The sequence below is a fragment of the Schistocerca gregaria genome, chromosome 2, assembly GCF_023897955.1.
Source record: "Schistocerca gregaria isolate iqSchGreg1 chromosome 2, iqSchGreg1.2, whole genome shotgun sequence".
NCBI lineage: Eukaryota > Metazoa > Arthropoda > Insecta > Orthoptera > Acrididae > Schistocerca > Schistocerca gregaria.
This window is the reverse complement of record NC_064921.1, coordinates 728,050,014-728,067,496: the sequence shown is the minus strand read 5'-3', so window position 1 is coordinate 728,067,496 and position 17,483 is coordinate 728,050,014. Positions and strand designations below refer to the sequence as shown.

At 36.2% G+C, this 17,483-nt stretch overlaps 1 protein-coding gene across 2 annotated transcripts in view; it reads left to right on the top strand.

Annotated features, from left to right (window-relative positions):
• Nucleotides 1–17,483, top strand: part of LOC126334856 (probable multidrug resistance-associated protein lethal(2)03659) — a 276,184-nt gene that overhangs the window by 64,308 nt on the left and 194,393 nt on the right. The window contains exons 5-7 of one of the 2 annotated variants that reach the window (XM_049997525.1): nt 656–860; nt 5,487–5,709; nt 16,713–16,869. In XM_049997525.1, the coding sequence (XP_049853482.1) occupies nt 656–860; nt 5,487–5,709; nt 16,713–16,869 (585 nt within the window). The remainder of the gene's footprint in view (nt 1–655; nt 861–5,486; nt 5,710–16,712; nt 16,870–17,483) is intronic. The other variant, XM_049997526.1, reaches the window with a different exon arrangement.

Below are 17,483 nucleotides of genomic sequence, written 5' to 3'. Positions count from 1 at the left end.
CTCATTAACTTTTACACCTAAAACCTTCCCTCCATTTTAAAATGTGTGAACTACCTTCTTTTCAACAATCATGAAAAGAATAGATTGTTACTGACCATAAAGATGACACACACACAGAACTACTATCTCCTGCTGCTCTAGCCAGTTAGAGCAGCAAGAGTTGACGATCATATGTGTGTGAGGTGGACCACAAGGTGTACTTTGTGTGAATGTGTGTGTGTTTTCCTTCCTTTTCTCCAGAAGACTTCGGCTGTAAGCTTAGTGTGCAACAGTCTTTTCGTTGTGCCTATCTGCAACCGGTCATGTCATCTTTATGGTGAGTACAATCTATCCTTTTCGTAATTGTTGATATTCCTACTTTCCTTTCAGAGATTTTCATTAGCTTATCTTCCCTTTCTGTTCATGATCACCGACATAATCTGAAATAGTGATGTGCCATGAATGAAAACTTTGATTTTATTGATAACTTACAGGCCAGTACTTTCAAACTCTCACCTCAGACTTTTTTGCCAGTGGTGTAATATGAGCCAACAACTTCCTATCATGTTCTAGAGAAATTAGGGTTATACATTTGAAATATTTTTCATATATCTTTGCTGAAAACAAGCGTTTTAGTATCATGAATGTATCTGATAATCTTTGGTGAAATGTGAAGGGTGGCACAGCCACTCTTTCTTGGTCTTCTGTTACAGTATTTCTCACCAGGAAGTACCATGCCAGTATCGGAAGCATATCTGTATGCTACTGCAGTGATTTTGTGTTCTTTGATTTCTGCCATCGTCATTCATCCGTATATGATGGCAATGTTTCACTTGGGCCTCAAAATGAGGGTTGCCAGTTGTTCACTTCTTTACAGGAAGGTAAGCCACATTTTGGATACACAATGTATTTCACTGCACATTTGTTTTACAAATTAAGGTAGTACAGTGTTCTTACAGCCTTTTATTGACTGTTGTGGGAAGTTAAGGCAATAGAATAGAAATAGATGTGTATTAATTGAAAGTGTTAAGATTTCCAACAGATGGAAAGTGGAGAATGGGGACAGCTCTATAAGAGTGTGGAGAGGATTGGTGCAGGGTAGCAGGAAAAGAATCTTGGGACAACTACCAGCAGAAAATGAATTCGATTACCATTCTGCACACAGTAACGAAAACTTGGTAGCTAGATAGCAGATTGCTTTTTCTTTCTTAAAAAATGGGAAGAGGAAAATAAATCAGCATACATGAAATCTTTCACCCTTTTCCATGTTGTTTTGCTTCCTCCCTCTTGTTACCTTCATAGTTTCCTAGGTTTTCCAGCCCCCCTTTATTATTAGTGATATTTTACTTGTATTATCTTTCTTACACCAATTCATTTACATACCTCTGACATGTAGTAGTGAAAATCCCCTTTTTGCAGCTTCTGAACTACTTTTCCCTTTCAGCTTATACATATTTGGCCTCTCCACTTTGTTTAGCAGAGGAATTCCTTGGACACTCTTAGTGTTGACACCTTTGCTTTTAATTCTGCTGAAAGTTATTTTGACTTTTCTGTTTGCTAAATCTGTCCTACCTACAGCTATTCTGCTTTAGTCTCACACACTTCTATTCATTTCATTGCTGAGTGACATATATTGCTGCAGTCCTGTCTTTTCAAGGCAGTGTTTGTATTTCCTCCTTCATATTTGTGTTTCTTTTAATCAAATGAAGTACTTATTCTGTTACTCAACGTTTCTTCACACATACCTTCTTGTACCTAAATATGTCTTGCTCTCTTTTGTAATTGCTCTTTTAAGGAATGTCCATTCCTTTTCCACTGAACTACATTTTGTGGTATTCATTATTGCAGTATCTACCTCTTCTGAGACTTTCAAATGCACAGCAGCATTCCTCAGTACTTGCAGTATTGCTTTCTTTCAACACTGATTCTTTCTGGTAATTCTCTTAAACTCAAACATTATTAAATTGTGATCTAAATTAATATCTGCTCATTGGTATGAATTACATTGCAATATCTGATCTCTGAATCTATGTGCCACTGTGATATAATTCTTGAACATTGTATTTGCTACTATTAGGTGAAGTTAATTGCAGAAGTCAAGAAAACCTTCTCCTCTATCATTATTACTGCTAAGTCCATATTCTCCTGTAGCTCTTATTCTATTCATTCCTCTACTATACTTTTCTGATGATTATTAGGTTTGATATTGAATTACTGTTCAGCATCCTCATATACTCTCTCTGCCTATTAATGTTCTGCTTGTGATGCTGATATTGCCACGATACACCTCTTTTTATGTGACCATGCACTGACATACCACATATTTCATATTTCTTCTGTGTATATTTTTAATTTGACCATTGTATACAAGCATAATTTCACTTTGTATGGAATTTCTTGTCGGGGGTGTTTATTGTCAACATCGAGATAGGTTTCCGTTTATACAATAGCTTCAGGTAACAGTGTCATATTATTGTTTATTTTTCATTGCTGTAGCTTCAAGCAGAGATAATTAACACTGTCACACTGCAACTATCATGACTCTCTGTATTCAGTAAACACTTCTCAGATATTTTGGAGCTATAGTTATAGAAACTGTGCTCACTGTGAGCAATCTCAACATTAATAGGTATTGTGCTTTTCAAGGTTAGATCACTTATAGTATCCTTTTTGTAACATATCAGATAACCTATCATAAAACAATATTATGAAGAGGATAGTTGCTACTCACATTATAGCAGAGATGCTGTTGCAGAAAAGCACAACAAAAAGACTGTCACAAAATGAGCTTTCAGCCATTGTTGCACTCCATTCTGGATTTTTCGTTGTTTAATTTTAGCCTCTCATGAAATGTACTTTGTGAAGTAAAACCAGAGATTTCATTAGCTTTGTCTTTTACATAGAATTCAATACTCCAGCCACTTTTCTTTCTAAAACAGTCAGTTTTCTTTTAATATTCATGATATCTCAAATGAGAAGAAAAAGTTTTCTATTCACTATTTCAGAAATTTAAACACTGCAGATACTTTTCTCCACATGACAACTTCATGCTTGTCTATTTTGTCACAGAATACATCTCAGTATTATCATACAATATATGCCCCATAGAAACTTTATATATATATATATATATATATATATATATATATATATATATATATATATATATATATATATATATATATCAAAGTGTGGTTGGACATGAAAGGAACAGATATTTCTGTATTTGACAGTCACAGCAATAGTTGCCACTGGGAATCAGAACAAGAAAGTGGTATCTTCTTGCGGTTGCTGGCCATCGACTGAAGCTGTCGCTCTGACTGACTTAGCGATGGTCCAGTCCCAGAGAAGTATATGTGGCCATGTTATTCTGATACCTGCATGTTCAACATGAAACATAAAAATTAACATTTTGTAATTATTTCATAAAATTGTAATGAGTAGAAATTCTTTACTTACATTTTAAAAGAAATATGTATCTTTACATTGCTCGGGTGGCAGAGGCAGCAGTGTGTTCACAAATTCTGTCACACTACATATCGTCCTCTTAAGGTGAACAACACAGGGTTTAAGATTTGCTGCAGTGTCAATCAAGAAACTACACAATTAACATAACAAAAATCAATTACAATACGCTAAGCTAGTTTAAGGGGCAGTCAAATGCAAACCAGACAGATGTAAGAAAATTTAAGTAACTGTTTATTATTCCAAAGATAATCACCATAACTGTTAAAACATTTTGCCACTGTGAAACAAGTGGTCAGTGCCTTCATGAGAAGATGTTTGTAATTACACACCCATGATTGTACCCATTTTGTACATCTTTTTGTTTGAAGCAAATTGATAGTCATGATTGTCTTTCTTCAGGGCGACAAAAATATTGAAATCACATGGAGAGTGATTGGGACTGTGTGGAAGGTATGTAATGGCTTCTGTATGGAAAAAGCCAGTACATATCTTCCATAACGTCCTGATCTCTCCTCATGTGATTTCCATGTTCACCAATGAGTACATTAAAGTCCAAATATTTCTCAGTTATCAGGCTTGTGATCACATACATTCCAATACACTCACTGGAACACAGAAATTCATTTCCAGTTAAGTCAATATTACCATACACTTCTTTCTGTAGATCCTCAGTAATTTTACCAAAATACCTATGTATGTGCACTTTCATGCCATATATTTCATTAGCAATTTTATTTATACAGTACCTTGTTTCGGTAATACATTCTTGCATATGGATCCCAAGCTGTGCATGTAATACCCCTAAATGTTCATTATTGACATTTATTTTGCATGTCAGGTCTTCAGTATATCCTGAAATATTATGTTTGAGATTTCAGTACCAGATTTTATTTCATCTTTTATTTCCCTGGAATCTGTCTTTAATCCTTTTGTCTGCTCAGCTTGTGTATCAGATTTCTCCAACATTTATTTCATTGCCTCATCATTATTTAAAGCCTTCAGCATTCCTACATATAACATTTCTTTAATAGGTTTAATATCTTCCATCTTCATGTTTCTAATTTTAATGTTAAAATTTAAGCAGTTTAGTCTCAGTTAGGTACACTGAATACTGTAAAATGTGCCACTGATGGTTATAGAATCACTCTAATGCTTTCCCAGTTTCCACCAACAGTCCCCTCCTGTAAAAATTAATGAGATCTTCTTATTCTTTGATATGGATTGTTTTTTTCTGGAAATGGCTCCTTCTTCCTGAATACAGCTTCTTCTAATTGGATATGCCTTCTTCTTGATATCATGTACCAGGTTTACCAATATCTAGATTGAACCTTTCCATTTCCCTTTGCAGATTTTCTAGCTTCCCCACCACATTCAGACTTCCGACATTTCATGCTCTTACTTCTAGACTAATACTGTTTCTCTGGTTTTTCCACCTTTTATTCATGGTCACAACTTGCTTGATAGCCCCAACATGGATCCAAACAGGAGGCTAATCCAGCATCTTTTGCCACTGGAAAGATCATTATGATACTGTTGAATTGCAGGCTACATTTTCTGTAGACAAACATCACGTGTCTTAAACACAATGGTTTCCCCTGCCTTCTCCATTCTTATTCCATTCATTACTGCTGATTCTTCTCCCGTTTGCCCTCTGTCACCTCCAGAGGCAAGAGGGTGCCCTGACCCTCTATTCCCTCCTCTTACCTAAGTGCACAACAAATTCCAACATAACAAATGAGTTAATATCATCACTATATTTTGTCATGTCAATACTTTTTCTTCTTATCCTTATCCAACAATTGATTTTCCTTTGTTCCACATTATGTTAAATTATTCACATATGCACTGATGTAACTATGCGCATCCTGTCTCCTGGTGTTTTAAACTGTATTTGTTCTGCTTGAGAGCAATGGATAAATTGAAGTAAATGAATACAAATGAAAGTAACAGTTTTGTGCAAAAACATCTAACTTAATATATGTTGCCACTGCCATTATGCACAGCTGCTTACAATTTTTGTTTTATTTGGTATTTTGTAGGCACTGAAGCTTAACAAGACTGCTTTGGCACAAACTACCATCGGACAAGTGGTAAATCTAATGGCTAACGATGTCAATAGGTTTGATATGATGTTTATACTTGGACATTACTTGTGGATTGGACCCATAGAAACAGCTATCATAACGTACTTCATATGGACAAAAATTGGAGTAGCAGCATTTGGTGGTATTATTTGTGTTTTGCTGTTTATTCCTTTACAAGGTTAGTAAGGAAATATGATAATGGCAAAATATATCTGTAAGTCATATTCTGTAAGACAGCAGAGAAAAGAAATATGCAACACACAGTAACAGCTTTACTTGCTAATAGGAAACAGCCCCCAGTGAGGTGCATGTTATGGTTAATTATGTGAGTGGTCAGTGTACTTATTGCATTGCCACTGGTGGTTCATTTGGATGCCCAAAAATTATATCTGCGCTTGTTTATTATTTCTGTCTTTCTAATCTCTGCTTCATATATTTACAGTGAACAAAATTGGGGAGAGACAACCACTCATCTGTTGATGCATATACACTTGTAATCCATGGCCAAGATATTTGAGTGTGTTTAGTTGTCTATGGCATAGTGTTTGCATCAAATAGACAAGTAAGGTGTACAAAAATTAATAAAGCCTACACTGTTAGGTATGTCAGTGGATCACTTGCTGATTAGCTACAGGTGATTGGTTATCTTTCCTCATTTTTGTTTATCATTTCCATCCTTGAATTTCCATTGTTTGTATTGTCAGATACTTATCAGTTATTCTCTAGTAAGAATTGTATAAAATTTGCACATGCATTTGGTGATTGTCCAGCTGGAATCCTATTGCAGATTCTTGCATTGTTGGCCACTTTCTGGTAATCAGTCATTGGGAAATCATTACTCTAAGGCAATGGAAGCCATAGAAAGATTGAAGTGTGAGAGCTATATTCTGAAGTTTCTCTATTCTAAATTTAGTGGTAGTCTTAGACCTTTTTGACCAACTTTTCCTCCATTGTTACTTTTCCATAAGATCTGTGTTTTCCGGAGGCATGTGCCTTTTACAATTTAATTTCATGACTGTGCTTTATCCAGATAATTACATGTTCTTCTGTAGATGATATGGTTTTAGCCCACTTGATAACCTGAACAGTAAGCAGTGGGAAACTACTTAGCCAAAATATAGCAGTAAACCAAAAGAGAATTTTTTGTATTTTTTTGAAGTATACAATTTATGTTACATGTATTGATATATATGGCTGCCTTTTACAGCCATGACCATTTGAATGGTAACTTTTCTGGGGGTGGTGGATTCCCAGCATGCTGCCACTTATGGTGAAATGCTTTGCAAGCAATTATAAAGTCTCAATGCAGCAAACAAAATATCATTCTCAAAATCATAATGTCTAAAGATGAGAATACTGCCTGTTATATAAACCTTTGTGTATAAATACTCATTCAAACTAAAATTTGTAGCAAGAAATAATTTATTGTATTATTTTTTCACAACATATTGATCAAAGGATTTTTTTAAATGTACATATACCATATGTACATTTTCTATCCTTTCTTCTTCATCTACATTTACATCTTCATGAAAACTCTGCAGTTTACAATTACGTGCCTGGCAGAGGTTCCATTGAACCATCTTCAATCTATTTTTTTACTGTTCCACCTTTGAACAGTGTGCAAGAAAAATGAACAGTTAAATCACTCTGTTCTCTTATTTTATTATGATCATCATATCTCCTTATGTAGGCTGGTGCTAACAAAATATTTTCATATTCAGAGGGGAAAGTTGGTGATAGAAATTTCATGAGCAGATCCTGCCCCAATGAATAATGCCTTTGTTTTAATGATTGCCACCCCAACTCGTGTGTCACATCTGTGGCACTCTACATCTACATCAGCATATATACTCTGCAAACTGTTGTATCCTTTATTAGGGTTTCTTTCAGTTCCATTCACGTATGGAATGCAGGAAGAATGATTATATGAATGCCTCTGTGCCTGCACTAATTATTCTAGTCTTCACCTCTCAATCCCTGTGTGAGGATTGTAGTATATTTGTAGAGTCATCATTTAAAGCTGATTCTTGAAACTGTGTTAGTAGAATTGCTCATGACAGTATACTTCTGTCTTCAAGAATCTGCCATTTCAGTTCTTTCAACATCTCTGTGACACTCTCCCACAGGTCAAACCAGCCTGTGACCATTTGTGCTGCCCTTCTTCGTGTACGTTCAGAATTCTCTGTTAGTCCTATTTGATACCAGTGGCAGATATATATGAGGGGTGCACACCACCCTCCTTGCGGGGCCACCCACATTGCCACCCACGCTGCCCCCGCCAGTCAGCCCGCATGCTATTTGTTTATTTCTTTCATCAGTCGACTCGACTGAATCGAGTTATCAAATAGTTGTACTTTCCTATGTAGCATGCACATCCACGTCATTGTACTTTGTACATTTCTGTTTGGCAAACAGATAGCTAACACATAGCACATCTCCTATTGACAATGTAATTAACCAGTTTGCCAGGAAGAATAGGTACATAGAATTAATCATTTATGAAGAGAACCACAATTGTAACTTTTTTATGTCATAAGATGACATTGTCTTGTATATGTGTATAATCAGTTTAAATAAAACTCTCTTAAACTTTGCATGTGACTTGATTATTTTTTACTACAGTAAAAGTAAAGGTAGCTCAAGATATCTTCAGCGCCCTCTCCTTGAGGTTTCCCACCACTGTTTGATGTGGGTCCCAAACACTTGAGCAATGTTCTAGAACTGGTCACACAAGTGATTTGTAAGCAATCTGCTTTGTAGACTGATTGAATTTCCCATGATTCTACCAATAAATCAAAGTCTACCACCTGCTTTATCCACAACTGAGCCTGTGAGATCATTCCATTGTATATCACTACAGAGTATTACACCCAGGTAGTAGGAGACAGCCAATTCCAACTGTGGCTCACTGATATTATAGTCATAGGATATTACCCCTTTTTGTTGGGTGACGTGCACAGTTTTCCATTTTTGAAAATTTAAAGCAAGTTGCTAATCTTCACACTGCATTGAAGTTTTATCAAGTTCTGACTATTTATGCTGCTTATTTTAGACAGTACTTCATTATAGATAACGTCACTATTAGTATTGTCAGCAAGGTTATTAATATTCAACATGAACAGCTGTGGTCTCAACACACTTCCCTGGGGCACATCCAAAGTTACTTCTGCATCTGACGATGACTCTATATTCAAGATAACCTGCTGTGCCCTCCCTACCAATAAATCCCCATTCCAGTCACAAATTTCAGTTGATACACCATATGATCATACTTTTTGACAATAAACATAGATGTGGCACTGAGTCACATGTTTTTCAGAAATCAAGAAATACTACATCTACCTGACTGCCTTGATCCAAAGCTTTCATTGTGTCATGTGACAAAAATATGAGTTGGATTTCACGTGATCAGTGCTTTTGAGATGTCTCATTACGTTTGAGCTCAGAATATATTCTAAGATTCTACAACAAATCAATGTCAAGGTACAGAGTGGTAATTTTGTGGATCTCTGCACTTCTTGTAACTGCGTGTAACCTGTACTTTCTTCCAACTGCTTGCCAGAGCTATTTGTTTGAGGGCTCTAGAATAGATTATAGTTAGGAGATGAGCTAACTTAACTGCAAATTCAATATAGAATCTAATAAAGATCCCTTCAGGCCCTGGAACTTTGTTCAGTTTAAACAATTTCAGCTGTTTTTCGACACCATCGACACCACTGACCCTAATATTTATTTCACTCGTGTTTTCAGTGTATGAGGATTAAATCTGGAAAGTTCTCCTGTGTTTTCCTTTGTAAAGGAACATTGGAAAACAGAGTTAAACATTTCAGTTTTTCCTTTCCTACCCTCAATTTCAGTTCCTGTCTCATTCATGAGTGAGTGGACACTAACTTATCAGGCCAACTAATTTTCAACATTTGTGTGTAGCACTGCATTTCGAATGCTTTGATTCTTTTCTGTTCTTGTTGTCTCACAGTCCATGTTTCACTACCATAGAATTCTGTTCTCGAAACATACATTCTGAGAAATTTCTTTCTCAAATTAACACCTATGTTTGATACTATTAGACTTCTCTTGGAGAGGAATGCCCTTTTTGCCAGTGCTAGTTTGCTTTTGATGTCCACCTTGCTCCATCTTTCAGGGGGCTAGTTTACTGCCTAGGTAGCAGGATGCCTTAACTTCAACTATTTCAAGAGCATTGATCCTACTCTTAAGTTTCTTGCCATTCTCATTTCTGCTACTTCTCATTACTTTCATCTTTCTCTGATTTACTCTCAATCCATATTCTGTAATCAGTAGACCATTCATTCCATCCAGCAGATCTTCTAATTGTTCTTCACTTTCACTGAGGACAGAAATGTCATCAGCAAATCTTACCACTGATGTCCTTTTACTGTGAATTTTGATTCCACTCTTGAACATTTCTTCTATTTCCATTACTCCTTCTTCAATATGTAGATTGAACAGTAGGGGCAAAAGATTACTTCCCTGTCTTACACCCTTTTACCTGAGCACTATGTTCTTGATCTCTCATTCTTATTTTTTCCTCTTTGCTCTTGGGTATGTTGCATATTGCCCATCTCTCCCTTTAGCTTACCCCTATTCTCCTCAGAATTCTAACTTCTTGCACTATTTGACATTGTCATATGCTTTTTCTAGGTTGATAAATTCTATGAACGTGTCTTGACTTTTCTTTAGTCTTACTCCCTTTATCAACCGTAACATCAGAATTGTCTCTCTGGTGCTTTTACCTTTCGTACGACAAACTGCCCCTCATCTAACAGATCCTCAATTTTATTTTCTGTTCTTCAGTATATTATTCTTATCAGCAACTTGGATTCATGAGCTGTTAAGCTGCATTCTGGATGGACCATAGCCTAATCTACAAAACACTCGTGTGCAATTATACAAAACAAGCTACCATTCTTTGAACTTTTTCAATGTCCTCCATCGATCATTGCACAGCAATACTCAGATGAGGATGGACGAGTGTAGTAGAGGCAGTCTTGTTAGTAGAACTGTTGCATTTGCTAAGTGTTTTGCCAATAAATCACAGTCTAAGGTTTGCTTTTCCCACAACATTATTTATGTGACCATCCCAATTTAAGTTATTCATAATTGTAACCTGAAGTATTGGTTGAATTCAAAGGTGTTGGACTTGTGAGATTTATCATGTAACTAAAATTTTGTGGCTTTCTTTTAATATTCATGTGCATGACTTCACATTTGTTGTTACTCAGAGTCACTAGCCACTTTTTGCTCTATTCAGGCACCTTGTTTAAATAATTTTGCAAATGGCTTTTATCATCTGATGGCTTTACAAGATGATAAATGACATCATCGCCTGCAAACAATCTGAGAGGGCTGCTCAGATTGTCTTTTAAATCATTTACACTGGGTGGTCAGAAATAGTCTGAAAAGCTTGTAAAGGTGTTACAGGATAGGTTGTGCTTAAGGGAAAAGATCAGTACATTGTGCTATTTTCAAGTTAATTGTCAATAAAATTAGCCAATCAGGCTGTTGCGTATACCAATTCAAAGATTCTGCCGTATACAATTAGTGTCAGTTGTTCTCACAGTATAGATGACATTGAATGTGACTGCTCAGCCTTTGGTTCAGGGTCAATGTCCAATTTTTGTATCACTCTCTTGTTTGATGTTAGAAAACCAAATGAAGAATACATTTGGTGACACCATCTCTGGTGGGCCACTTCAATTAACACTTCCTTATGGAATGCCAGATATTACTTCTGTTTTACTCAATGACTTTCTTTCAGTTACTGTGAACTATGACCTTTCTGACAGAAAATCGTCAACCCAGTCACATAATAAGACAAAACTCTGTAGGTAAGCAATTTTATGAGATGTTGCTAGTGAGAAATGGTGTCAAAAACCTGGAAATCTAAAACCATAGAATCAATTAGAGACCCCTATTGATGGCACTCATTACTTCCTGAGAATGAATAGCTGTTTGTATCACCTGAGAACGTCATGTTTTGAATATGTACTGAACACATCTTAATAGATTGTTTCCACGGAAGTAATTCATAATTTTTGAACACAGTATATGTTCCAAAATTTTGTGGTGAATTGACATCAATGATATTGGTCAGTAATACAGCAAATTACTCCTATTCCCTTTCTTTACTGTTGGTGTGACCTGTGGAACTTTCCAGGGTTTAGTTATGGATCATTTGACTAGCATCAGTTACATGTAATTGGTAAGTAAGGAGCAATTGTTTCAGAATACTCTGAAAGGTTCCTAACAGTCATACTATCTGGACAAGAGACCTTTTCGTTTCTTAGTGATTTAAGATGTTTCACTACACTGAGAATACCTGTGTCTAAGTTTGTCATGATGGAAGCCGTTCTTCATTCAAATTGTGGAATTGCAAGCTTCTGTGATACTTTGCCAGATTAGCTTAGATTGATACTAGTTCCATGGATCATGAATACGATATTTCGTAATGATGTGGAACGAGTCAAATTTTCCAATACATGAAATAATTAAGTTAATTTAACAACATAATTAAGTTAATACAACAACTTTTTTTAAAATTTTTTTGTTTTTTTTCTTTTTTTCTTAATTTTTATCTAAAAATTCCTCTATAGAGTAGAAGGAGTTGTCATTCAGAAATTCTTTTAATTTCTTCTTAAATTCTTGTTGGTTATCTGTCAGACTTTTGATACTATTTGGTAAGTGACCAAAGACTTTAGTGGCAGTCTAATTCACCCCTTTGTGTGCCAAAGTTAGATTTAATCTTGAATAGTGAAGATCATCCTTTCACCTAGTATTGTAGTTATGTACACTGCTATTACTTTTGAATTGGGTTTGGTTGTTAATAACAAATTTCATAAGAGAGTATATATACTGAGAAGCTACTGTGAATATCCATAGATCCTTAAATAAATGTCTGCAGGATGATCTTGGGTGGACTCCAGCTATTATTCTGATTACACGCTTTTGTGCAATAAATACTTTATTCCTCAGTGATGAATTACCCCAAAATATGATGCCATAAGATAAGATAAGATAAGATACTTTATTGTCACATAACATGTTTTTATAATCATTCAATTGAGAACATTGGTGACTTGTCAGTCTTTAACCTAAGTTGTTACAGTATTTTATATGCTACACTAAATACATCATACATACATTGCTTATTATAATAAAAATACAACATTATATTTCAAATCTTTTCATAACTCATTGAATCACTACTATAGCCTTCACACACCAATATGAAGTATGGATGTACTGAACGGGGTACAAACCGTCACATAATTCTATATGTAAAGATGAATATACAGTGGACGTGTATACTTTGTATCTATACGGCTTCAAAAGTATACCATTTGTACTTGCATCTTTACTCACTATTCCTATTTATAAATTCTTCTAAACTATAACATTGCTTTTTATTCATTTAGAAATTCTTCTAGACTATTATAACATTTGCTTTTTAGGTATGCGTCAATGGTCTCCAATGTGAATTCCCCAAATATTGACCTTATCTTATTTCTGATCTTCAGAGCCATGTAATATGGAGTATTTTCATATACCGTGAGTCGGTGACAAGGTAGCATGTATTTGCTATATGCTTCTGATTAAGGTCTATATTTATTAATGGCATCCTACCATTTACTGTACAGAACTGTATGTACTGTGTCTTATCAAAATTCAGTGAGAGTCCGTTTACAAGGAACCACTTAGTAATTTTCTGAAAGACATGATTGAGAATTTCATCAGTTAATTCTTGTTTGTCAGGTGTGATTACTATACTTGTATTATCAGCAAAGAGAACTAACTTTGCCTCTTCATGAATATAGTGTGGCAAGTCATTAATATATATTAAGAACGAGAAAGGACCCAAGAACAACCCTTGTGGAACCCCATTCTTGATAGTTCCCTAGTTTGAGGAATGTGCTGATCTTTGCAGGTTATGAGAACTGTTTATTTCAACTTTCTGCACTCTTCCAGTTAGGTACAAATGAAACCATTTGTGCACTGTCCCATTCATGCCATAATACTTGAGCTTGTCTAGCAGAATTTCTTGATTTAACAATCAAAAGACTTTGAGAGATCACATAAAATCCCAATGGGTGGTGTTCGATTATTCAGATCATTCAAAATTTGATTGGTGAAAGCATATATGGCATTTTCTGTTGAAAAACCTTTCTGGAAACCAAACTGACATTTTGTTAGTACTTCATTTTTACATATATGTGAAGCTACTCTTGAAAACATTACTTTCTCAAAAATTTTGGATAAAGCTGTTAGAAGGGAGATTGGACAGTAATTGTTGACATCAGATCTATCCTCTTTTTTATGCAAAGGTATAACAATAGCATATTTTAGTCTATCACAGAAAATGCCCTGTTCCAGAGAGCTATTAAACAGGTGGCTGAGAATCTTACTTATCTGTTGAGAACAAGCTTTTAGTATTTTGCTGGAAATGCCATCAATTCCATGTGAGTTTTTGCTTTTAAGCAAGTTTATTATTTTCTTAATTTCAGAGGGAGAAGTGTGTGAGATTTCAATTGCATCAAATTGCATAGGTATTGCCTCTTCCATTAACAGCCTAGCATCTTCTAATAAACAACTGGATCCTACTATATCCACAACATTTAGAAAATGATTATTAAAAAAAAAAAAAAAAAAAAAAAACTCGTGGGGATTTTGTGGTCTTTTAAATCTGGCATACTTTTCTTGTTGCTTCTGCAACAGTGTTCTGACCTGTTTTGTGTGCTATGGGCAATCAGTACCATCCCTCATTAATTTACTTAGTGTACATCTGTCAATTGCCATTGATACTATTTCTTTCAATTTAAACCATAGCTGGCTTGAGCTTACATAGTCAAGTGAAGGGAGTGGAGAATGCCTCTTAGAAAAGCAGCACAAAATTTCATCTCCTTCTTTGAATATATATGTTTTGCGTTTATTTTTGGTGGATTTGGATGTTAAGGTATTCAGTCTTGTTGCAATGACATCGTGGTCACTAATCCCTGTATCTCTCATAATGCTCCCTGTTTGCTCAGGAGTATTTTTACCAAGAGGTCAAGTATGCTTTAGCAATCATTTGCACTTTGAATGGGATCCTGAACTAACTGTTCAAATTAATTTTCTGAGAAAGCATCTGGTATGATTTCAGATGACATTTTATGCCTGCCACTGACTTTAACCATGTACCTTTGGCAACTTCACTGTTGTTTTCTAAATAGACTTACCCATGTATACTTTCATACAGATCAAAGTATTTCATGGCCCTGGTAAAGGCTCGGTCTTGAAGGAAACATGATAATAAACAAGTTAATCCAAAAAGGTTAAGTACTTTAACTAATTCCTTTGTCTTCTTTTATAACTCATTAATTTATAAGCGGGAAAGCGCCGGCAGACAGGCACATGAACAAAACACACAAACACACACACAGAATTACGTAACTGGCAGTTGCTTCGTCAGGAAGGAAGGAAGGAGAGGGAAAAATGAAAGGATGTGGGTTTTAAGGGAGAGGGTAAGGAGTCATTCCAATCCCGGGAGCGGAAAGACTTCCCTTAGGGGAAAAAAAGGACAGGTGTACACTCGCACACACACACACATATCCATCCGCACATACACAGACACAAGCAGACATATTTAAAGGCAAAGAGTAAGGGCAGAGATGTCAGTCGAGGCGGAAGTACAGAGGCAAAGAAGTTGTTGAAAGACAGGTGAGGTATGAGTGGCGGCAACTTGAAATTAGCGGAGGTTGAGGCCTGGCGGATATCGAGAAGAGAGGATATACTGAAGGGCGAGTTCCCATCTCCGGAGTTCGGATAGGTTGGTGTTGGTGGGAAGTATCCAGATAACTCTGACGGTGTAACACTGTGCCAAGATGTGCTGGCCGTGCATCAAGGCATGTTTAGCCACAGGGTGATCTTCATTACCAACAAACACTGTCTGCCTGTGTCCATTCATGCGAATGGACAGTTTGTTGCTGGTCATTCCCACATAGAAAGCATCACAGTGCAGGCAGGTCAGTTGGTAAATCACGTGGGTGCTTTCACATGTGGCTCTCCCTTTGATCGTGTACACCTTCCGGGTTACAGGACTGGAGTAGGTGGTGGTGGGAGGGTGCATAGGACAGGTTTTACACCGGGGGCGGTTGCAAGGGTAGGAGCCAGAGGGTAGGGGAGGTGGTTTGGGGATTTCATAGGGATGAACCAAGAGGTTACGAAGGTTAGGTGGACGGCAGAAAGACACTCTTGGTGGAGTGGGGAGGATTTCATGAAGGATGGATCTCATTTCGGGGCAGGATTTTAGGAAGTCGTATCCCTGCTGGAGAGCCACATTCAAGGTCTGATCCAGTCCCGGGAAGTATTCTGTTACAAGTGGGGCACTTTTGGTGTTCTTCTGTGAGAGGTTCTGGGTTTGAGGGGATGAGGAAGTGGCTTGTTTGTGTGTTTTGTTCATGTGCCTGTCTGCCGGCGCTTTCCCGCTTGGTAAGTCTTGGAATCTTTGTTTTTAATATATTTTTCCCATGTGGAAGTTTCTTTCTGTTTTATTTACATTAATTTATAAGGCATTCCAACCTGAGACAGTGTAGTTGGTGGTCGTGTGTGCAGGAGGTGTGCTTGCTTGTGTGTGTTTCTGTTTTGCTGATGAAGGCTGTGGCCAAAAGCTTTATGTAAGTGTCTTTTAATTGGGCTGGATAGCAACTTAGTCTTCTTTACAGTATATAGCAGTCTTTTCCTACATAGTTGAATTCCTACTTGGAGTTACCATGATTTAATTTATCTCATAATTTCTGTTAAACTGTAACTTCTACATGACCACATTAACAAAAATTATGAGATATTTAAGATCCAACTATAACTTCATAAAGATTAAAAGCAAAAATCATTGTGACTTTCTTGTGATTCCTGGTCAGCTATTTACCGTTATCTGATTCTTTCACTTAATTTATAGTGCACAGTGGAACATAGCTCCTGGAAGCTCAGCATAGCATCTCCTTTTTGAGTTACTCCTAGTTGTTCTGTCTTGCTTAATTGTAGTGAATACTTACATTTCATTGATATTTATGTTCTTGTATTATGAAGTTCATGATTCTATGTGAATTTTACCAAGGAATACCCAATTTAAAATTTTGTTTAAGATTTTTATTTGAAAGTAAATTCACAGTGTTTAATATTCTACAGGTTATCTTGGTAGACTAACTTCCAGATTCAGGTACAAGACAGCAATTCGCACAGATAACAGGGTACGGATAATGAATGAGATAGTTTCTGGAATCCAGGTTATCAAGATGTATGCATGGGAGAAGTCATTCACAAGTTTAGTTGCTGCTGCACGAAAGTGAGTATCATTATGTTCACAATGTTCCTTTTATCACCTTAAAAATGTAAGCTGTAAGAGGAATATTACTGAAACTTAGTGTATATTATGAGCATATACTGTGTGTCTGTGTGCATGGCAGGGATGGGGGTGGGTGGAGCATCCATATTGAGGAGGGCAACAGTTTAAAGCCCCACTCAGTGATCTAAATTTAGAGTCCTGTTGTTACCAGAAATTGGTTTAATAAAATACTGGAATGATTCCTTTGAAAAGGGCTAAGCTGATTGCTGATTTACTTCCTTATCCTTCCCCAGGCTGAGCTGATGTTCTATTTTTAATAATCTCATTGTTGATGGGACATTAAACCTTAATCTTATTTCCTTATACCTATTCCCCTGTCAAGAATATGGACCTTAATCATCTTTCCTTATAATAGTTGTCTCTGGAGATTTTCCTTCATATTGGTGCCCCTATTACAGGCCCAGTGTAAAAATAATGCCAACATCTGTAAACATGTAAATAATGAAAATAAGTTGCACAAAATTATTTTGCTCCTCTCATATATGAATATATGGTTATACTATTATAACTACATGCAGCAGTCATGTTTGATTGACTATGTTTCACCAGTGAGT